The sequence below is a fragment of the Euprymna scolopes genome, chromosome 45, assembly GCF_053919585.1.
Source record: "Euprymna scolopes isolate OS-2025 chromosome 45, ASM5391958v1, whole genome shotgun sequence".
NCBI lineage: Eukaryota > Metazoa > Mollusca > Cephalopoda > Sepiida > Sepiolidae > Euprymna > Euprymna scolopes.
In genome coordinates this window covers 42,364,102-42,388,918 of record NC_136526.1, presented here as the reverse complement: position 1 = coordinate 42,388,918, position 24,817 = coordinate 42,364,102, and the positions used below count along the sequence as shown (strand labels likewise).

At 33.3% G+C, this 24,817-nt stretch overlaps 1 protein-coding gene across 1 annotated transcript in view; it reads left to right on the top strand.

The window, feature by feature from the left end:
- LOC145269502 (uncharacterized) overlaps positions 1 to 24,817 on the top strand; it is a 146,203-nt gene that overhangs the window by 43,139 nt on the left and 78,247 nt on the right. The window contains exons 2-3 of the mRNA XM_080125238.1: positions 13,035 to 13,459; positions 18,715 to 19,772. Of these exons, the coding sequence (XP_079981364.1) occupies positions 18,951 to 19,772 (822 nt within the window). The 5' untranslated portion in view covers positions 13,035 to 13,459; positions 18,715 to 18,950. The remainder of the gene's footprint in view (positions 1 to 13,034; positions 13,460 to 18,714; positions 19,773 to 24,817) is intronic.

Genomic DNA, 24,817 nt, shown 5'->3' with positions numbered 1-24,817 from the left:
GCTAATCAAAAATCTTGATTCCAGTAAAGCAACCAGCCCTGACGGTATTCCAATTATAGTACTCAAAAAACTTCAACCTGAACTAGCGCTCATACTTACAAAACTGTTGAAACGTTGTCTTAAGGAGAATAGTTTCCCATCACCTTGGAAAATCTCATCAGTATGCCCTCTATTTAAGAATTCAGGTGATCTAAGGCCTTTGATAGGGTATGGCATAAAGGTCTACTTCACAAGATCTCTAGCTATGGTATAGCTGGAAATGTCTTCTCAATTATTAAATCATTTCTTTCTGATAGGTTCATAAGACTAGTAGTTGAAGGGCAAAAATCAGAAGCTCACAGTATTAATGCTGGAGTCCCTCAGGGGTCCATCCTGGGCCCAACTCTATTCCTGATCTACATTAATGATCTTCCAAATCACATCCTTACATCAGTTGTAGACATTTATGCTGATGACACTACCATTTATGGTAGCACATCTAAGACAGTAAACGGCCAAGTTCTCTCCGTTTCTCTCTCCTCTGATCTTGAGCATGTGGTTCAATGGGGAAAAGAGTGGCTGGTTACTTTTAATGCATCTAAAACCAAACTTCTCTCTTTACATCATCAACACTCTGATCCACATCTGGCATCAATTGAAATGAATGGCTCTCGTCTTTAGGAGGCCTCAAGTTTTGACAAGCTTCTGGGCTTGACCGTTACTCCTGATCTTAAATGGAACATGTATATCAAATCTGTTGCCAAGGCCGCTGGAAAAATGGTGGGATCTTTCTATCAATCCAGTAGATATCTCACTGCTGATGCTATTCTCTATCTATATAAAGCCAGGTACGTCCAAGGATGGAATACTGTTGCCATATCTGGGCAGGAGCTGCTAGAAAGGACTTGTCCTGCCTTGATAGAGTTCAAAATAGACTTTGTAGCCTCGTAGATGTCCTTTTCTCTTCCCTGCAACCTCTATCTCACAGAAGAGATGTTGCAAGTTTGTCTCTGATGTATCGTTATTTTCATGGAAAGTGTTAGACTAAGCTTCAGTCTATGGTCCTCCCTCGCCAAACTTTCACAAGAAACACTCGTCTAGCTGAAAACGCTATCAATAATTCCTCCCACTCTTTATCTGTGCCTAAACCTAAACGTAGATTCCATGAACAAAGCTTCTTTCTTAGAACTGCACGCCTGTGGAACTGTCTTCCGTTTTCCTGCTTTCCGGCTGACTACAATATGGTTGTCTTCAAGCCGTTCCATATAAGTTAACAAATTTACCGAATTGGTTACTATGTTGTCCAATTTCTACTGTACACTCTTTAACTCTTATCCTCGAGTGTCCTCTTGGCCTTGATAATGTGGTGATGTCTGTGTAAAAAAAAAAAAACCCTCCTGCAGCTGCACTGGCTCTGATCGTATTGGCTTGTCTTTCTGCCAGACTTTGACTGCAAGACTGAGAGGGGGACCCTGGTAACTAGATAAACCTAAGTTTTCATTGTCACCCGCCCAGACCTGCATCTGGAGAGGAAAATACAGCTTCGACTTGATAACCACAGAAAGCGCTGCAGATGTAGAAGGACATTGTTTCACAAGACAGAAGGTTGCCATCATTATTCTTTATCTGTAGTTATTACTAGCAGTTCAGCTTTACTCGGACCCTATGTACTGTTCATAACTTTATGTATATATATATATATATATATATATATATATATATATATATATATATATATATAAAGAATTTTGTATGCAAAATCCGATCCCACATTTTGCTAATTCCTACCCTCTGATGAGAAGGAAAGTATTTCTTTGAAACTCTGCGGATTAAGCCACTTATTAAGTGTTTCCTTTTCAGATTAAATATGTTTTTAACTCTTTTTCAAAGTGTTTTTTAACATGTTTTATTAACTATTTGCTCTAATATATATATATATATATATATATATATATATATAGATAGATAGATAGATAGATAGATATATATAGAGAGAGAGGGAGAGAGAGAGAGAGAGAGAGAGAGAGAGAGAGAGAGAGAGAGAGAGAGAGAGAATAAATGGCAAAAAGTTATATTCCAAAATTTATGATATTGGCCATCTTTGTTTTTTTGTTTTTTTAGCTTAGTTTAGTTTCGTATATACAAACATGTATAATAGTTTATAATTCATTGATATTTTGTGCTACGAAACAGATACTGTCAAGAATTGTATAAGCCAACTGAATTAAAGGAATAAATTATAAGATGGTCAACATCATGAATTTTGGAATATAACTTTTTGTCATTTATTCTCTATATTGTTCTGTAATTACATTGAGCTTCTTAAATAAGGATTGATATATAATAAGAAAATATATTTTTACATATATATATATATATTTTGACTCATATCCAGGTAACCTACATCTAAAATTTCAAGTTTTTTAACCCAAAATTTGCAGAGGAGTTTGGTAGAGTCTGCAAAGGTCAACACTTTCAACTTTGATCTCCTGGCAGCCAAATTTTCGCCCCCAAAACGGATTAAAAAGTTTGCTGCATGTCTGAATACCCTTTATGTAAAATTTCAAATGTTTAGACCAAAAATTGGCTGAATAGTTTGCTAGAGACCGCAAACGTAAAATCTTTTGAACTCTGACCCCTTGGCAGCCAAATTTTCGGCCAGAAACAGATTAAAAAGCTTGTCCTATGTCTGAATACACTTTATGTAAATTTTTAAATGTTTAGACGAAAAATTGACTGAGTAATTTGGTAGAGACCGCAGAGGTCAATTTTTTTTTTTTTTACTTTGACTCCAATTTTGACCCCTTAACATTTATTGTTTTGAGTTCGAATCAAATTAAAAAGTTTGATCCATGTCCAAGTAACTTACAATTAAAATTTCAAGTGTTTAGACCCAAAATTGGCGGAGGAGTTTGGTAGAGTTCTCAAAGGTCAAATCGTTGAACATTGACCCCTTGACAGCCAAATTTCTGGCCGAAAACTGATTTACAAGATTTTCCCAAATCTCCATACCCTGTATATCAAATCTCAAGTCTGTAGACTGAAAATTGACAGAGTAGTTTGGTAGGGAAATGTACACACACAGACACAAACATACGCAGACAATGTCACTTTTATAGACATATAGATTTTTGCACCCATTGGTATTTTAGAGTTGAAAATTTTTTACTCCTGATATTACTAATTTTTTCCATCATTCATTAAAACATAATATTTGATAGAACTTTTTATAAACTGGAACTATTATTGAAATTATTATGGAGACGTTTACTAGGTGCCCTGTGATTGGATGAAAAAACAAAAAAAAAAAACAATCACAGGATACGTTTTAAAAATCCTTAAATTCTGCAAATACCAATGATTTGCAAATTATTTGGGATTTTCCTGATTTTATATGTCGTAACAAAGACATTGTGACGCCGGTAATAAGAAAGGAAATAGAAACACAGACGAAAGTGCTATAAAAACTTGTATTTTTGAAAAAGGAGACGTGAGGAAAGAAAGAGAAGACAAACAGTTGATATTTGTTAGTTGGTTGGTTAGTTTTGTTTTACGGCATATCAACCCTTTACAGGTTATTTAATGCCGAATCCAGTTATTTTGAAGAACAATTTTTTAATAGTTTTTTTAAAAGTCGGTTTCTATTTAACCCATAGTTGGGACCCTAACAGATACTACCAGTCCAGGTCAGAATGGACTTGGGAGCAATTGGGAGCAATGGCAATTAAAGGGTGGTTCCACACTCCCCAAAGCCCACAAGCTGGGGCCTCACCATCGGATATAGTTTAAGGTCATATCCAGGACCAGTTGATATTTGTGGAAACCTTTTTCTGAAGAGGCACCCTTTTAACAGTTCTTATATTTCTCGTTCTCTGAGTTTGTTTCAGATTTAGAAATAAAGAGCCGTGTCTTCTGTGCTAAGGTTGCTGATTTAATCCTCACAAATATTCTGCTGTCTTAAAGACGAAGATAGTAGCAGGCGAAATTGCTTTATCGGAGGAACACAGCCAAAAGAGGAAGAACCTTTGAAAAACCCGCTTACGTGGGTTCAGTGAAGATTCTAAAAAGATAGCTTGTGATTGGTCGTTTTTTATCCAATCACAGGACACCTAACAAATGACTCTGCAATAATTTGAATAGTATATGAAAAGTGAATCTATTTTATTGAATCCAATATATACTGTATGTACTGAATATACTGTCATAAAAAAAGGAAAGAGAGAATTTCCAATGGTAATGCCTCCTATTTTTAATTCTACCTGGGTCGATAAAAGGGTATTACATATTGTATTGTTATTGTGATGGAACTTATGCATCCATGACCTGAACGTTTTATCTCTTTGTTGCAGATATTAGTATGAGAATCTAAGAAAGAAACCCTTTCATTGACGTGTGTCAGAAGCAGAGATGCATCGTTGAATTCATGGCAAAAGTACATTGAGAATGGTGGTGATATGTAGAAAAATAAATTCTGGAGCACAAAAGGCCACTCGTTTTAATGGTACTACTTCCGACTTCGTAGCTCTTCAACTTTTTAGAGTTAAAAAAATAGGAGGCTTTACTTTTGAAAGTAGCCTTGTAAAAAAGAAAATCTGGTTTGGGGATTTGGGATATTTTTAGTTTAATGTTTTTCTTGTCTAATTCTATTGTTAATTTAAGCATAATAAATTGATAAATATTTTCTGTATTGAAGATTGGATTATTAAAAAATTTCGGAAACATGTTTGCAGAATAATATTTGTGGCTGTTAGATTTTTGGGAGTATGATTACAAAATATTGACTATGTCATCAGTTTTATATTCTACTGAGTTATACTAGCTTCCTGACCTAAAATGCATTAAACATTGATATTATTGCATTTTCCTTTCCCTTTCGAAAAAAACAAAAAAAAACTCAATCATGTTCTGCAAAGTAAAAAATAAAACCGTCAATAAAAGCATCAATAAAAGCATCAGTTTTCCTCTACAAAACTGGTCCCTGGTAACTAGATAAACCTAAATTTTCATTGTCACCCGCCCAGGCCTGCATCTGGAGCTTCGACTTGATAACCACAGAAAGCGCTGCAGCACACCAAACTAGATATCGAATGACATTGTCTCACAAGACAGAAGGTTGCCATCATTATTCTTCATCTGTAGTTATTACTAGCAGTGCAGCTTTGCTCGGACCCTATGTACTGTTCATAACTTTATGTATATATATATATATATATATATATATATATATATATATATATATAAAGAATTTTGTATACAAAATCCGATCCCGCATTTTGCTAATTCCTACCCTCTGATGAGAAGGAAAGTAACCAAACTCTATTTAAAAAAAATTGAATCCTAAAAACTTTTTCCAAAATGACTGAATTCAGCATTAAATAACCCAAAAAGGATTGATATGCCGTAAAAAAAAATAAAATAACCTAATCAAACACAATGAATAAATATTTGAAGATATAAAGAACTTTAAGCATCATTTTTCTTTCTAAAATTTAGCATTAAATAGCAGGAAAAGGGTTGATATGCCATAAAACAAAACAACCAAACCAAACACAATGAATAAATACTTGAAGATATAAAGAACTTGAAACAAAATCTCCTTTTTTTTATTTATTGGATTCGGTATTGAATAACCCGAAAAGGGTTGATATGCCGTAAAACAAAACAACTAAACAAAACGTTGTGAATAAATATTAGAAAATAACTTGGAGTATAAAGTCTTTTACCAAAACGACTGGATTCAGCATTAAAAGTGTTGGTATGCCGTAACACAAAACAGCCAAACGAAACCAAGCCAAACCAAATATAGAAACATTTATAAACTTTTCTAACAGTTGAAAGCCAATCCAGGTCTTCTCTGTAATCACGTGATCAAATGAACCAATCAGATATGACATCGATTAAAACAACTTCTTATGAATTAAGTGACTTCCAATTTAGTTCATCATTCCAAACGCTTGTAATACTTGCAAGAAATTGATTTTCCCTTGACCTCTAAATACAAAATCAAGTCAAAGATCTTACAGCAAAGTTAAACAAGATTATATAATAACGACTTAATTACTCATTAATAATGGTGGGAGCCTTTTAATCCGACTTTTCTTTAATCTGGCTAACACCACGCATTTTTACTTTCTTTTATTTGACGATGTAACAAGACGTGTTACCCGTGACAGCCTGGAGTGAGGTAGTCACTCAGTGTTCTATTCTCTTTGACTCGACCTTAAAAAATAGTTTATTATCTGACTGCTTTCTTTCTTAATAGTTCTGTGTGCCTACATTGTGAATTTAGACCCGTAAAATGTACTCACACTTCAAATGACGGTAAAACTTTTATTTATGAAGATAAAGAGAGACGAAATATCTTCGAATACAAAAGACAAATGTAATTGAAGAATCGTGTTTGCAAATGTTCGAATTGATGACTAGTATTGTCCAGACAACGCTGATAACAATTGAAGTGTGAGTACATTTTTGAGAAACCCTCTCTCTCTCTCTCTATATATATATATATATATATACGCAAAATCATGTTGATACCCCGGTTCTCGCCAGATCACTGAAGTTAAGCAACATTGAGCATGGCCAGTTCCAGATGGGTGACCATTTGGGAAGGCTAGGTGCTGTATGTATTGCATCGAGTCGTAAAAATTTCCAGGTTGGTATCTGGAGGCGCATTAATTCACTGGGAAAGATGCACCCAGTCTTCATTAAGACATGTATCTAGGAGAAGATAACTCTGATGTAAAAAACTGCAGTCTACTGTATACTCTGTCCTGTGGCAGTTATCTGCACCAACGAAAGTTAGCAGTAATACCAAAAATATGGTTGGTTCTACACAAAACCTTCACCACTATAAACAAATCTGAAAACACTATCAATAATTCCCCCCACTCTTTATCTGTGCCTAGACCTAAACGTAGATTCCATGAACAAAGCTTCTTTCTTAGAACTGCACGCTTGTGTCTTCCGTTTTCCTGCTTTCCAGCTGATTACAATATGGTTGTCTTCAAGTCTAACGTAAACAAATTTTTTGATGAGCCGTTCCATATGAGTTAACAAATTTACCGAATTTTCATTACTAATGATTACTATGTTTTCTAATTTCTACTGTACACTCTTTAACCCTTATCCTTGAGTGGCCTCTTGGCCTTGATAATGTAGTGATGCCTGTGTAAAAAAAAAAAAAAAAAAAAAATCATCTGTGTGGATTTCCAAGCAACTTAGTTGTTGTGGTGGAATCTCATATGTTTAAATTGACGGGATAGTCCATTTTTTTGTTTATATATATATATATATATATATATATATATATATATATATATATATATATATATATATATTAGATGACAAAACAGATATATTCCAAATTCCAAGATTTTATACATCTTACCATTTATTTATTTCAACTTTTTACAGCACCTGTTTCGTTGTGCAGAAACAATTATATTATTATTATGTCAATTTTGAATATTTTCCACACTGACTCATCAGAAAAATAGGAACTTTTTAACTTAAAAAGAATAAAAAGAATTGGGCATGATCATGAAAATCCAATATATATATATATATATATATATATATATATATATATATATAAACTAGCAGGGACACCCGACGTTGCCTGGGGTTTTATTGTCATTGAAATCAGTGAAATCGTCCATTTTTCAATCAAATCGATTGAATGCCTGTTCTAGTTGGGGACCCATCGCTGTGCACTGGAATGAAAGCTTCACATGCCTTCCACAGTGACTTAGTTCACAATACATTGTAATCTACATTGCACTGTAGAGAACCTACTGTTGATTTTATAAAATTATTTTTTATGTATAATGGCTTGAATTAAAGTTTAAAATGCAAAATTCAAGTATTATGCTTTAATTGTGCTCTAAACAGAAACATTCATTTCAAACGCACCCCAGTTGTACCAAAGAACCTATTATTGATTGTATATTTCGGGCCTTTCGTCTTGTGTGGTAATAAAATTTCTCAAATGCACTTGTGATGTTAGGCTGTGTAAGATGTTAACTTTGGTCAGAATCACCTGTTCCATTCTTTCATTGGATTATTTCGTTTATCGATTATCGATACTCATCAAAGACATGCCGATACAAAACCTATCTAAGAACACTGGCAGGCAGATAAAGTAACTTTGTGGGAAATTTCATAAAAATAGGCTCAGCCATTTTCGAGTCCATGGGGAACTCGCTCTCTCTCTCTCTCTCTCTCTCTCTCTCACACACACACACACACACACACATGCACACTACGTTTCTTTTATATAATAGTAGAGATTCCTTGTAGGGTTAGGGTTAAGGGTTAGGGTTAGGGTTAAGGGTTAGGGTTAGGGTTAAGGGTTAGGATTAGGGTAAAGGATGTAAAAAGAATACACCTTACAAATGATGTGCTTGAACAACATCTCAAAATGTCTTCCAAGTGAGCATCTTGACTGCAGCACACAAGCCACTGGCACTAGTCCCAAGCCGAAGCAATCATGGATGGATGAAAAACAGATGGACAATTGGTTCACAGATGGACCACGCTGCCCCCTTTCCAGGGATGTGCTTAATCTAGACATAAAATGCACGAGCACCAAACACTGGTCATCATGTAAGTGCAAGAAGGCTGCCTTAAAGTGCTCTCATATTTTTAGTTCAAAATAATGTTTTTCCTATGTTTTTTAAGGACTATATCTGAGTAAGCCACTAAAAATGCAACAAAGACCTAATTTCGTTGACTTGTTACTTGCAAACGAAACAATATTGTAATAATTTTTCTTTGGAAATGTAATAAACTACCAACTGAGGAGACTTGACTTTTTTTATATATATATTCTCTGAAAAGACATTTATTGAGCATGAACTTTATTAATGTCATATAAAAATAGTAAATTTTATAGTTGAAAAAATATTTTTAATGGGAAAATTTATATATATATATATATATATTTTAAGCCCCCTTCTTTGGGTAGAGCACTGTCGTAAATAATCTCACCCGCTACTTAATTGGCTGAAAATGCGAAGCTCGTTGTTTGTTTGTTTACGAACAGGCGATTTGAGCACTATAAAAGTGGTGGCGGGTGTCTATTTAAATAGACATTCCAACGAGTTATTTACGGGCGTTAATTCCATGGTCGAGTGGGAGAACTGCCGACTGTCAACACGACAGTTCTAGGTTCAATCCTTGGCTTGGGAGAGATGTTAGTCTAGCAGCACTGATGAGTTGTGATACAACGAAACAGGACTGTGTGTCGATGACTACAAATATATATATATATATATATATATATATATATATATATATTTAAAAATTTTAAATCTATTACGAGTGGTATATACAAACTGATTTACATTTCAAGTGAATAATATATATATATATATATATATATATATATATATATATATATATTAGTATATATATATATTTGTATATTTTGGCAGCAAGTCATTATTCAAACACGTCTGATCGAACATGACAGAGTTCTTCTTTACTAATATGGCTGAACAACAACTTTTGGGCGCCATGATATACAACATACCAGCCGAAATAAAATATACAACATACCAGCGAATTGAAAAGGTAGCCAACAAAATAGGAAAAAAGAAGAACTCCGTCGTATTCAATCAGACGTGTTTGAATATATATATATATATATATATATATATATATATATATATATATATATATATATATACTAGCTGTACCATGCCACGCGTTGCTGTGGCTCAATTTGGTGTAATGGCAAAATCGTCATATTAAGAACGCCATATTAAAAATGGCTTTTGGAATGAATACCACAGTTCTCCCCACGTTAAGACTTTTTGTTGTTTTTTTGTAATAAAATGTTAGTTGAAAGCACAGAATAGTTAGCAAACACCATCCCCTCCCTATGGTAAGAATGGCTAAAGAAAATAACGGTTTTCTTTGTAGAAACGTATCTGTATGTCACTCCAAAATTTCTTTAATGAAGGAAAAGCATTCATATTTTTTTATAAAAATTAACTTCTTGTAAAAAAAAAAAAGTGTATTTTCACTGTTAAAAGTTTTCTGGAAAAAAAAAAAGAAAAAAAGAAAGCTTTAACCTAACAATTTATGGTAAAAAAAAAGCAAAACCCCCAACAATCGACTGACGTATAATGTCACAATATTTTTTTTTTTTTTTTTGCAGATTTGCCGTTTAGTTGTATAAAAAAAGGGACAAGAAGTTTGTTTACGTATAATTTATTTTAGAGTAACCATATTGTTTAACAAAGAAAAGGATTAAATGTGTTTAATTTTATAATTTATTATTGTTTTATAATTAAACATTTAAAACATTAAACAATACAAATAATACGTTTACAAATAAAAAAGAAATGAAAAATGCAGTTTTAAAATGATTAAACGCATCTTATTTTATAATTTAAAATTTTTTATTTCATAATTTAAAATTTTTTATTTTATAATTTAAAATTTTTATTTTATAATTTAAAATTTTTATGTTATAATTTAAAATTTGTATTTTATAATTTAAAATTTAAAACATTGTACAATACAAATAAGATTTTGGTTTGATTTTACATTTTATATTGTACTCGGATGCATATGATGATGCGTCTCCACAATAATTCAATATTTAACTTCATCTTTCATTATTTCTTTTCGGGAACAAAACCAACATTTTATTTATATTGTTTAATGTTTTTATTTTTAAATTATAAAAATAAAACACATTTAATCATTTTAAAACTTCATCTTTCATTATTTCTCTGATTTATTTGTTAAACAAGGTTGTTAATTTTAATTAAATTTTAATCACAGGATTATATTTTCAATTATCACGTAAATATAAACAAACTTTCTGTTTACGATATATGTACACCGGTGTCGACTCAATGTGTCCCGTTTTTTGATAACAGGGTTGGAGGCTATTTGTACAACTAAACGGCAAATCTGCCTTTTTTTATAATTTCACGCTGTTAAGTTTTGAGACATTGTGTTGAACAAAGATGGCGGCGTAGTTCAGATCAGTAACCAAGATGGCGGCCAAGAATCAAATGCGGTCCGTGGTGTAGTTAACGGCGAACTGATTGAATTCAAAGTTCGACAATTTTTATAATAATTTTGAAACGTTTTCATTGGTTGTTTAGCACAGCCGGTGTTTATAAAAATGATTGGCGAATCCATTCGTCTCACAAATTTAACGACAATTAGAATTTTATTACAACTTGCCGTTCAATACAATGTAAAAAATAAAAAAAGTTATTATTTCAGCACGATACGAAAAATGCATAATAAACTGTACTTTCACCTAACAATTTGTAGTTTTAGTAATAAAAATAAAATTTTGGGTGCTTATATATTTTTGTTACTGTGCTGAAATAATAATGCTAATATTTTGAAAGGCATTCGTAACATGGGAAGGATAGTAAAAATAAAAAAAATAAAAAGATATTGTGAAAGTTTAATCTAACCAAAAAAAACTATGTAAAAATTGCGGGATATCAAAAGTGCATAAGCACCAAAATGTGGTTTAATTTTGCAGGAGATATTGTTCCCGGGTGCATACAATGGCAGATGGCAACCATACTATGTTTACATATATTTTTTTTAATATCTAATAAATGTAAGGTGGAAGCACAAAATAGTTAGAAAACACCTTCACCTACTCCGTAAGAACGGTTTTCAAAATAACGATATATTTCAGCACGGCACCAAAACTACATAAGAACCGAAAATTTCATTTTTATTGGTCAATGTTTGTCATTCTAAATAAAATGAAAGACATGTAATCATTTCAAAACTTCATCTTGCAGTTAATTGTTTTTAATTTGTTAAGCACATGATCACATTTTCAATAAGTATGTTATTAAATTTTACCCATTTAAAGTTTGTAAAACATGTAGACAAACTTTTGCTCGATACGGGTGACGATTTTTAAGAGTCCCTTTTAGTGATTACCTGGTGTGAGGATATATGTACAACTAAACGGCCAATCTGCCCCCCAAAATCCAATATTATTTTACTTTAAGGCCTGTCTCACGTTCGTATATAAGAAAATAATGCTTTGTAGATTTATTTTGGTGTGCTGAAAACGAATCGGCAGACCATTTCCGTCTCCCCAAAAAAGTAGTTTTCATGATATGAAGAAATTACTTTTTCGAAAAGAGGGTTATCACTTTGCGATGTAAATGTAACTTGGAATGAGCACCCACTTTTTGGCCACGTGAGAGAGCGGCATTTTTTGTGTGCTTATTTTTGTTTGCTTTCCTTTGCAGCGTAATAACTCCTGGATTCTGGGACTATTTTCAATTTTACAGCCCTAGCCATCGTTTATGCTACGCGCGAGCATAAACGAAGGCTGGTAAATATGCACTCGCGTACCAAATGGCCTTGTCAAAAAAACCTTATATGCAATAAACACGAAAGAAAATGCCCCCTCTCTCGGGTGGCCAGAAAGTGAGTGCTCATGTTAAGTTAAATTTACATGGAAAAATGATTACCAAGTTTTTGGAAAAGTAAATTCCTCATATCATGTAAAGTATTTTTTGCAACGGAAATGGTTTTGTTATATACGAACGTGAGACGGGCCTTCAGGGAGAAAAGTTTGTAAACAGATATTGAAATATTGTAAATCGGAAGCCATGCGGCATGGTGCATGGGTAAAAATAGTTCTGCATTTACTGAAAATATTTTTATTTTATTTAATAATAATTTCTGTGTTACTATTTTAACGATTTAAAAAAAAAAGTATATTATAGTCAGAATCGTTATGTTTCGTCATTTCAAAATGGTAAACCGGAAGTATATTCGCTAATCGGCTTGGATAAAATTGGAAATTTTCCCCGACGAATAAAAGTTTATTTTTTTAATAAGGTAATATTTACTTTTTAATATTTAAAAACACAGTTAGATGATAAAGATTCACTGTTATAAAATTTCACAAAAAATGGGATTGTAAATTTCTAGTTTATCAATTTTGAATAAACCAGACGTTCCATTTTTATATATATAGATATATATTATCAGTCTTGTTAATATCTTGTTAATATATATTCTTTTTATTATTATTATTGCAGCAATATCAATGCACGCTTGGACAAACAAAGATGGCCGTAAAAAAGAAAAGAGCTTACTTCCTACTTGACTTCACCTGACCACACCCGTGCATTTTTCCCTTAGAACCTTCCTTCACTCCTCTCCCAACGCCACACACTATTGTCAAAAATGTCCATACCAGTCATCAACCCAAGACACAAGCGAAAAGATGTCCCTCACACTTTCCCGCCTTTTCTCCTCTTTTGGCTCCTCCTCTGCTGTTCCACCCACCCCACTGTTTCGTGTCTGTCCAACCATCCGTCAGCATACCCGTTTGTTGTTGTTGTCGTTGCCATATCCGGTGGCGGGACACGAGAACCCCGTTCGAATTACACCTTTGGTATCTGCTGCACATCAACAATTGTGACCCCTTCCCTGCACTCAAGACAGTGTTCACCCTTTGCTGGTAGGTGTCATAATTTTATTTATTATATGCTACATTTTATTTTTTTATTTTTTTTTTTACTGTTTATTCACCCCAACCAACGTGACTATATCACGTTTTCTACATATGCCCGTCCAAACACACTTTTGGCAAACAAAGAATTTCCAATTTTTACTGTTTAATATCTAACCTATTTTTATTTATAAACTTGCATTGTCCATTCTTTTAACTGACATATTTAATATCCAGTTATTCTAAAAGAATGGACAATCGCTTTTTTTCTGACATAAATAATATTTAGTAATTTCTAAAAGAATTAACAATGGACTGCATTCCTAGGATTTCAATTATCCACTTGCCTACAGGGTTCGATTCTAGCCTTTTCCTAATATCATTTTCAATTATCTAGTCTGCCTTCTTACTTACATGAGAAGGGGACAACCCTTCTCATGTAACAAATGCAATGGAAATATGAAGACATCAATGGAAATATGAAGACATATATGACATGTCAGATTTGGTTTGTGACATGTGAATACAATAGAAATATTGAGTCATATATGACATGTGCCAAAATTCCTACTTGCACACTGAATTCTAACTATGGAAAGGATTTCTGTGATTTTTTCCTTTTACCAATCAAAGCGTCCACGATTCCAAAAGAGGGATATCCCATATACATTCATCTCTAAAAAAAAATATAAGGTTATATCTTTTCTTCCTACATATTTATGGCATATTTTACTTTTTCTCGCTTCTTATTACTATGTGATTTGCTCTTGGTACTGACTCTTATAGTCCTCTATGTACCCTAAAGAATTCTCGTATTCTCTCCAACGCCTGCATTTTTAATTTTTTGTATCGAACTTACCCTTACGCTCGAAGCCGTAATTTGCGGCATGCTTTAAAAGTCACAATATCGCAGGTTTCCGCCTGTATTTTTCTAAAAGTGCATCCTAGTGCTGTTCCCTGGCAAGTAACATTCTTGCAAAAAATGTTATGGATAAAAAAAAAAAACAAAAAGAAAAAATTCTCACTTTTGGTTTATCACATCTGAAAACCTCTCAAAATACCCATTTACATAATTTTCTCTTATTTCCTCTCTAAAATTCTAACTTATTTCTAGGCCAACCATTTGTCTTAATCATCCTTTCATTTTTATTTTCTTATGACCTGTTTTTTCGTTTTAATTTATGTCTACTTAATTATAGCTTGAATTCCTGATGACAAATACAATACATTTGACATACACGTTAAGATTTTTGTTCCTTAGAGGCGCCGGTTGAGTTGGAATAAAATAAAATATGTATTATATACGTTTGAAGCAAAAACAACACATTATTACAAAATAAACAGACATTTATTTTGTTTTAAATTTATATAAATTTAAAACAAAATAAATGTTTGCATTATAATGCGTTGTTTTGGCTTAAAACGTATATAATACATATTTTATTTTATTCCAACTCAACCAGCGCCTCTAAGGAACAAAAATCTTAACGTGAATTCTGCGTGACCAACGCACCGTTCCGACATTTAAAAAACTACCGTAAAAACTACAAACGGACTTCTACTTGCTGATTCTCTGCTCCAACAATAAAATGGCAAAAAAGAAAAAAGAAAAATAGAAGGAAAGTCATACTAATGATGAAGTATATCTTCGAAATATATTTATGAATTTCAATATAAATTTCAAACAAAATAAATGTCTGTTTATTTTGTAATAATGCATTGTTTTGGCTTCAAACGTATATAATACGTATTTATTTTACATTAGACATACATTAAAAATAATTTTTTAACAATATTTGTTCAAACATCATATAACATCTTCTTCCAAACAAAATACGTCATTACATTACATTTTCTCATGCATAACACATTTAACTATGATCAAATAAAAAAAATCTATCTGGTCATTGGGTGAGCGATGATGCAAATAAAAATGGCTTCAATTTCAAAATATCAGAAACAATGAGAGGGCAAGCGTTTGTAGAAACCATTTTCGTTCTTTGATACACAGTTCTTTGATACACAGTTCTTTGATACACAGTTCTAATACAAAATCAATGTAGTTAAACCTAGTAATGTATGTTTGCACATGTTTATGCAAGATACACGTTTCGTCGACTAACGCCTGCTGCGTTTCATTTTTTTTTTACCAATTTTGACCCCTTAGTAGCTATGTTTACCGGCTAAAAGCTAAAACAAATTTGTACAACAGGTCTGAATCACTTATATATCAAGTTTAAACTCTTTACAGTAAAAATTGACTGAATAATTTGGTAAATACCGTTCTGTACACAGAAATATTGACATATATTACATATCAGATTGGATATCCTTAAGTTATTTAACTTATCTTACTCTCTGCACCCCCCTCTCTCTCTCTATCTATCTATATGCCTGTCTAGCCGCACTGATGAGCTGTGAAACAGAGAAACAGTACTGTATGTGGATGAATATATATATATACCATATCTTATATATATATATATATATATATATATATATACCATATCTTATATATATATATATATATATATATATATATATATATATATATATATATATATATATTAAGTAAAGTGATTTTCAATTTAAAAATTTAAAAATGATTTGAATTAGCTCTAGGACATTTAACTATCGAGCTTATTATATATCTAAATTACAACGAGCATTTCCTGTATTTTAATTAAACTAGTAATTTCACTGTTACATTAAAATACACTTAGCTCTTTAGACTATTATTCTAATCTCCTTTATATATATATATATATATATATATATATCTATATATATATATATATATATATATATATATATATGATGGACTCTCCCGTCCATTTGAAGTATGAGGTTCTGCTACAACAACTTTGTTTGGAAATCCACACGATTTGTTTATAGTGGTGAAGGCTTTGTGTAGAACCAACCGCATTTTCCTATTACTGCTTATCCTTGTCGGTGCAGATGACTGCCACAAGACAAAGCACACAGTACAATGCAGGTTTTTACATCAGAGTTTTCTTCTCCTAGATGCATGTCTTAACTAAGACTGGAGTTGCGTCACTCCCAGTTAATTAATGCGCCTCCAGATACCAACCTGGAAATTTCTGAGGACTGTTGCCACGTACATCACCAAAATGATACCAAACCAATGAATGAACCACATACGAAATAAGATTAGTAATGGAATGCTATTTCAAAAGCAATTAGTGATGGGACGATTCCATATTTTTCTCGATTCTGATAAATTACTGATTTTGCAGTAAATTCCTAATTTTGATACAATTATTGATTCCGATTCCGATTCTTTATAAATATTTAAATATTTAACTACTAGCGGGGGTACCCGGCATTGCCTGGGTGTTTGGAGGTGTGTGTGTGTAAGGGGGGGGATAAAGTAAAGAATAAGCGAAGTAATAACCCTGTTAAAATATTTAAAAAAAAAACGATGTATAAACTTCTTTAAAAAATCGGAAAAACCAAAACCAAAAAAAAAAAAAAAACAGCAACCAAACGTAAAACTTCTTTAAAAAAGAAATCGGAAGAACAAAAAGCAAAAATAAGGGAAAAAAATTATGAATGTGTTCGGAAAAACAAAAACAAACAAACACAGTGAAAAGTGAAAAAAAAAAATGGCATAAATAACCCTTCGATTCGGTTAAGTCCATGGTGCGTTTCACCAGTAGAAAGCATAGAACGAAAAGGCACAGTAAAATTCCATTCCAGTTTTTTTAAGCAACTACGATGTAAAGAAAACCCAAACCGGTGTTCCTTTGTAACTGTTCCTTGTGAACAATCTGGAAATGGTGTAAGTGGTAGCGGGGGAAGGAGAAATTAATTAGAGAGAAAAGATTTTACTACTTCCATTGATTTTAATCGATTGTAGCAGTTAACTCTCAGCAGAAAAAATATAGGAATCTACGATTATCGAGGAAGTGGAGAGGTAATAGGCCTATAACACACCTCAGATATTGTGCTGCAGTTTGTGCATATTGCATTCACATGAAATGTCTTGATTTTTAATCCTCTTAAGGTCAAAATCATAGGGGGAAAAATGAGTTCATTTTATATATATAGGGATAAAAGTGTTATTTTTACTGATTACGGTAAAAATGTACATATATTTTCTTAAACGTAGAAACACACTGGTGGGGTGGGGTAGGAGGTTGATCAATAGAGTTTAGTTTTGCTAGTCGTTTAAAATCAATAAATGTTTATTATTTTATTATTACTACAAGCAGCGGAAGATTTTGTTTTAAACAAAATCAAATCAGAAAAGGTAATTAAAGAAATCGTTTTTGGCATTGGAAAATAAGTACAATTTTTTTCGATTTCAGTACCGATTCCGATACCCCCAAAAGTTTCGATTTTTCTGATTCTTGATTCCCGATTCCGATTAAACGTCTCAACACTAGAAGTAATCCTCACACAAAGAAATTGCTTTACATATTGTAACCGGCACGTCAGACCTGATAGGTGCTACTAAATCAGGCTGTCTGAAGATATTGGCTTCCTGACCTAAAATGCATCAAATATTGGTTTGGTTTGGTTTGGTTGTTTATGGCATATCAACTCTTTTCGTGTTATTTAATACTGAATCCAGCTATTATGGAAATAGTATTTATATTGCATTCAGTTATTTTGTAGAAGGTTTTTAATTTTCAAACTCTTTGTATCTTCAATTGCTAGTTTGTAGTGTTTGGTTTGGTTATTTTATAGTGGATTTTATCGTTTTTGTTCCCTGCCTTGCAGAACATGAATGAGTTTATCAGTGGGAGAGGGAAACGGGTTACAGTATTAATGTTGGGTACATTTTAAGTTAGGAAACCAGCCAGGAAGTGGAGGAGATAAAACGAGAAAGGGGAAATGGGAAGAAGGGAAAAGGGGAGGAAAAGGGGGGGGGTACTGTTTCTGTTTTTATTTTTGCAGAACATAATAAAGTTTTGCAAAAGGAAGTAGAAAAAAAAAAAAAAAAAGCATCATTGTTAGGTGCATCTCGTCTCAAGAAACCAATATCTTCAGACAGCCTGATCTAGTAGCACACCAGCCAAACATTGAGACGCGTGATGCCTTGAAAGATAGACGGTACAATTTTGAATTTCAATGATTGTAATAGTTTAATACGAATATTAAAGCACTTGTTGCACTTGTCGTAAATATTACATTGTGAATATTTCTGATGATGCTGCACTGATGATGCTGCACTGATGATGCCACCGTGATGATGCTGGATGCAAATATTTAATCTTGTTCTTTTGTTTTCTTTATAGATTATGGAAAAACGTTGTACCAGATTACCATGAAGGATACCGATGACGTCATAGCTTTGGATTGTCCAAAATAAAACCCAAACCCGCTTCAGCGGTATGATATCTATATAGATATAAATATATCTTTATTGATATATGCATATCTATATATATATTAACATTCCTTTGATCACATTAAAGCTTCCCTGTTAACTTATGACTTGATAATAATAACCGGAAGTTAACACGCCACCATTATGCTACCCGAGAATCAAGCTTTTTCATGGCTCATCCTTTGTCCCGCAGCCATCGTCACCAACTGCTTGGCTGCACTGATTGTCACCCATTACCGGCGGGCATATATTGGAACCGACATGATAATCATCTGCCTGTTACTCACCATGGCGATGAACGCTGGCCTCTTACTCATACCGGCCATCTTTGTAATGCTTCAGATTGCATCCTGGCCACATGATTTCTGCCTCTTTTACATCTGGGCATTTGGCTTCCTACGTTCCATGGGTCTTGTGGGTCTGTTCGTTCTAAGCTTCCACTGGTCGTACCTCTCTAAGATGACCCCTCTACACCGGGTGCAGACCTCCAGCCGACCCGTCATATGTGCCTTGATCGTCATCGTCCTCATCTCCGTCGTGGTTGGATTACTGCCCCTGATCCGTATGATGATGAAAGAATCGTCCGGATTGGAACCTTCCGAAGACTCCACTTCGGTGATCCTTTTGTCGTCCATTTTTGACGAAAAGCGACAAGTGTGCGCGTTTCTTACCTACGACGCGGAACCTGTGATGGCTATCTTTATTATCATTCTCACACTGATGGTGTTTTTGGCCATGATCATCTGCCTTACGGACTCAGGAATCCTGCTGCACAGTTACAAAATAATGTTCATTGTAAAATATAAATCTGGCGGATTTTACGACCCCGAACAAGCGCGGTCATTATGGACTCAGTCGGGTCTCGTCAGCGACACCTACTCTGAAATTAATAACACCTTCGATCTTTGGAGGGTCGTTTTGCTACAGTTTTTTCTGTGTACAATGCTCAATCACATCCCCTACGTGGTAAGTCATCATTGTTTCTTTATATACTTACAAATCGAACGTAACCGGCATTGCCCGGGAGTAAATCATAAATTATTGTCTTGTTTATGAAGAACTCAAAAACATGTCTTTTTAGGTATTCATTTTTGTAGAAATAAGAGGAAAATAACCCATGCCATGATTATTTCCGTTTAATGTATTCTCATATCTTGAGAGTAAGATAAAAAGTCTACATTCTAAAAGTTTTCCCTTCTGGAAAAAGTATTTTCAAAAAGAAACTAATGCAAAATAAAATATTTTTTGTGCATTGCTCAACATATTTTTCTTAGCTTTGAATTCTAAATTCATAATGCCTGATTGACTTTGATAAAATCCTTGTTTCTTTTGGGGAACATGGTTCAGTATAAGACTAACAAGAATACCCGACGTTGCCCGGGATAGAATGATGATCAACGAATACTTCACACTCCCATATGCTTATTGTGATCGAAATCGGTGAAATCGACCATATTTCAATCAAATTGATTAATTGTCTGCTCTAGTTGGGGACCCATCATAGTATACCGGGAGGAAGTTCACATGCCTCCCTGCAATGATTTAGTTCACAATACATTGAAGTCTATATTGCACTGTAGAGAACCTAATGTTGATTTTATAAAATTATTTTTGGCTTATTTTAGCTTGGCTTATTATAATGGCTTGAATTAAAGTTTAAAATGCAAAAGTATTATGCTTCAATTATGTTCTAAACGGAAACATTTATTTCGAACACACCCCTGTCATATCAGAGAACCAACTGCTGATTTTATACGACCATCCTTACTGCTTGTGCGGTAATAATGGCTTGAATTTAAGTTTAAAATGAAAAAGTCAAGTATCATGGGGAAATTGTGCTTTTAACAGAAACGTTCATTTCGAATGCGCCCCTGTCATATCAAAAAACCTACTGTTGATTTTATATGTCGGGCCTTTCGGCTTGTGTGGTAATAAAACTTCTCAAATGCACTTTTGACGTTAGGCTGTGTAAGGTGTTAACTTTGGTCAAAGTCGTCTGTTCCTTCTTGCACGCAAGCAAGCAAGGACGCCCAGACAGTCTACAGAGTTTTATGATTATCAACACGCACACATATACACACACTCACACCCATATACACACATAAATATACACACTCACACACATGTATGTATATATATCTATCTCTCTCTATCTATCTCTCTCTTTCTCTCTCTCTCTCTCTCTCTCTATATATATATATATATATATAGATATATATATATATATATATATATATATATATATACATGTATGTATTTTAAAAACAATATACATGCCGCTCCTCATGTGGGGGTACTAAATTGGTTAAAGGGAAAATTATTCCCAACTTGCATTTAGGTAAAAATGCCCTTTCGTAAATAATTGAATTCATTCAAAAACGTATCACAAAAACAAAAACAAATAACATCTGTATATATACACTGCGTATCAAATTATTAATGAGTTTACATTTTTTTTTAAATATTTAAGCAACGAGTGAATAAAAATTCATGAAACTTTGAGAAAGTGCTTACAATGCTATTCATCTACTTCAGTCGGAAAATAAAAGTATTTCAAGCAGTATTAGCGAAACTATGGCAGAAGATAGGAATATCTATTGATTTCAGTGTGTCAAGTTATTAACGAGGTTGAGAAAAAAAAAACACAATATACCCATAACTTGTTTTGTGAAATAATTTTCAAACATTAAATGAGCTAGGAAAAATGCGTAGAACACAATAGCTATATAGCAATTTCTACATTGCCATAATTAATAGAGGTATGCGATACTTTTTTATGAATGACTTTTTTATGAATGACTTTTTTATGAATGACTTTTTTATGAATGACTTGTAAAAGACGTTGGTGCACAGAATTAGTCAAATTTGTGATTTCGTCAACAGTTATTCCTCGATACTTCTTGGAGAGCATCCCACAACTCATCTTTGCTCTTAAATTGGCGTCCACTTACATAGAGGCGTAACTTCATGATACTCCAAAGGTTCTCAATTGGGTTCAAATCTGGTGAATTCGCAGGCCACTCCATCTTCCGTAGCCCAGAGAACCCCAGTTGTTGCAAATGCATAAATGGTTCTTCTGAACATCAACCTTTGCTTCTTCAACCATGGTTCAAAGCGCTCCTTCAGAAAAGCTATGTAAGCATTTGACGTCATTTTTACGCCTTCTGCGACTCTCCATGGGCCAAGTAAAGTACCTCCGATAATCCCAGCCCAAATCATTATCCCACCACCACCTTGTTGGCGCCTTAAACGCTGATGACAATGTCGTTCATCTAGGATCCTTCCCTTGCTCCAGCCATCTGGGTTATCAAGAGTGACACGCACTTCATCCGTGAACAAAACTTTAGAAAAATCCGTTTTCATGTTGTCCTCTGTCCATTTCAATCGGTTTTGTATGTGATGTTGCTTTAATGGAGGCTTTATCACAGGCTTTACAGACTTTGCCACTTCTTTCAGAAGGCGACATCGAGTACTTTTTGAGACATTCTTCAATCTGGCTTGGTCAAAGACTTCTTGACTTGTCTCCTCAGAGTTCTTAACAACTTCACGTTTAATTTGGAGTAGAGAACGGCATGAAACAACTCTAGATTTACCTTTATCAGCTCTCTTACGTACCTTGGTAGGGTCCTTGACAAAGTTCTTCATCGTTTGATTGTACCTTGATTTTCGATATTTACAGTTTGATTGTACCTTGATTTTCGATATTTACAGTTTGATTGTACCTTGATTTTCGATATTTCGAGGGTAGTTTTACCTTTTGCTAGTTGTTCTGTAATAGTACTTTTTTCAGAAACTACTCAACCCACCTTTACGACCCATTTTTTTTTTTTTTGACGAAATAAACTGCCTTGTTCATAATTTGAAACATCTCAAATACCATGGATTAAGCAATTACGATGGCAAGTTGCTTACATTGCGTGGAACAGTATGAAAATTTCACAGTACGCGCAGCTCAGTATTGCCAATGTTTCCGAACCAAATCTTTTGATACGAAACTACCGGTAAGTTTCTCAAACTGGTAAAAAAATGTTATCTTGTTAATAATTTGACACGCAGTGTATATATATATATATATATATATATATATATATATATATATATATATATTTAGCTCTTATGCAAAGATCATCGTATAACAATTAGATCACTGTCTGACTGACGTAAATGAACATTTAAAATTAAAATGTTTAAATTCAACGTTATTTCACGCGGTTAATGGTAGCCGAATTGATACGGTCTTCGCTAATCGAGCCAGAGATGTCTCGTGTTGCGGGGTTCGAATCGTTTGACTGGTGTTAATCGTGACACCCTGCACTAAAGATTCCCGAAAGGATAAAACACTAGTGTCTGTAGGTATTTAATTATTATAGTAAAAAAATAATTATGACAGCCCCTTTAAGAAATTCGTTTCTTATCGTTGAGCACTTACAGTTGAATTAAAATCGGTCAATTTAGCTCTTATGCATAGATCATCGTATAACGATTAGATCAGTGGCTGACTGACGTAAATGAATATTTAAAATGTTTAAATTCAACGTTATTTCACGCGGTTAATGGTAGCCAAATTGATACGGTCTTCAGCCAGAGATGTCTCGTGTTGTGGGGTTCGAATCGTTCGACAGGTGTTAATCGTGACACCCTGCACTGAAGATTCCCGAAAGGATGAAACACTAGTGTCTGTAGGTATTTAATTATTATAGTAAAAAAATAATTATATATATATTTGTTGCTATCAATCCATTCCTTGCTGTCTTGGGTTTTGTTAAAACAATATATATATATATATATATATATATATATATATATATATATATATATATATATATATATATGAATGGATTGATAGCAACAAATAGTGTATTTCATCGTTAGTTACAATTGTTTCAGGACTATTCGGACAAATTCTAACATTATGTCGTTTAAAAATCTTCACAAAAACAGCCTTTCTTCAGACTTATTGAATAAAAAACACTTTAACAATAAAACATTATGGAAACCATTTCCCTTATAAGGAAAAGAAAACAAGTGAAAATATTTTACCTATGTCTCATCCTTGCAAAGTTTTTAAATATATATATATATATATATATATATATTTATTATTCACCCAGAGGAAGTCTCGAAATAAAGACGAAACGTTGGTGAACACATAATACGGTTTGTTCCTTTTTTATTTTCTCTCTCTATATATATATATACTAGCGTGGGTGCCCGGCGTTGCCCGAGTGTTTGGAGGTGTATGCTGAGCAAAAAAAAAAAAGAAAAAACGGTCAATTTTTTTAAACTTTGACCCCTATTATGACCCCTTAATATTTATTGTTTTTGGCTCAAATAAACTTATTTAGTTAGATCCATGTCCAAGTAACCTATATTTAAAATTTCAAGTGTTTAGACCAAAAATTGTCGGAAGAGTTTGGTAGAGTTCTCAAAGGGCAAATCGTTAAACTTTGACCCCTTACTCGCTAAATTTCTGGCCGAAATCCGGTCACATCGATTTTCCCAAATCTCAGTACCCTGTATATCAAATTTCGAGTCTGTAGACTTAAAATTGACAGAGTTATTGCGTATGGAAATGTACACACACACACACACACACACACACACACACACACACACACACACACACTTTCAAAGACATAAAAATAATAGATAGATAGATAGATTTGTTTAACAAAAATATATACGCATACATAAATATTTATGCAAACAATTTTGTATTTACTATAAACTTTTTTTCGCAAATATTATGCAAGTATAAATCATGTAGAATATCTGCATGAATATAATTACAGGTAATAGTTAACTAAAGATGATTATCCCATTAGAAAACCGAAGCAACTAATAGGGAATTAATTAAAATAAACGTTTAAAAGAATAATGCAAATTAGCTAGATCGTTTGCTAGTGAATGCACTTCCACAACCAAGATATAAGAAAATTGTATTTCCTTTTTAAATAAATAGAAAAGAGGGGTTTTAATATGAATATCTATACACACACAAGACAACCAGA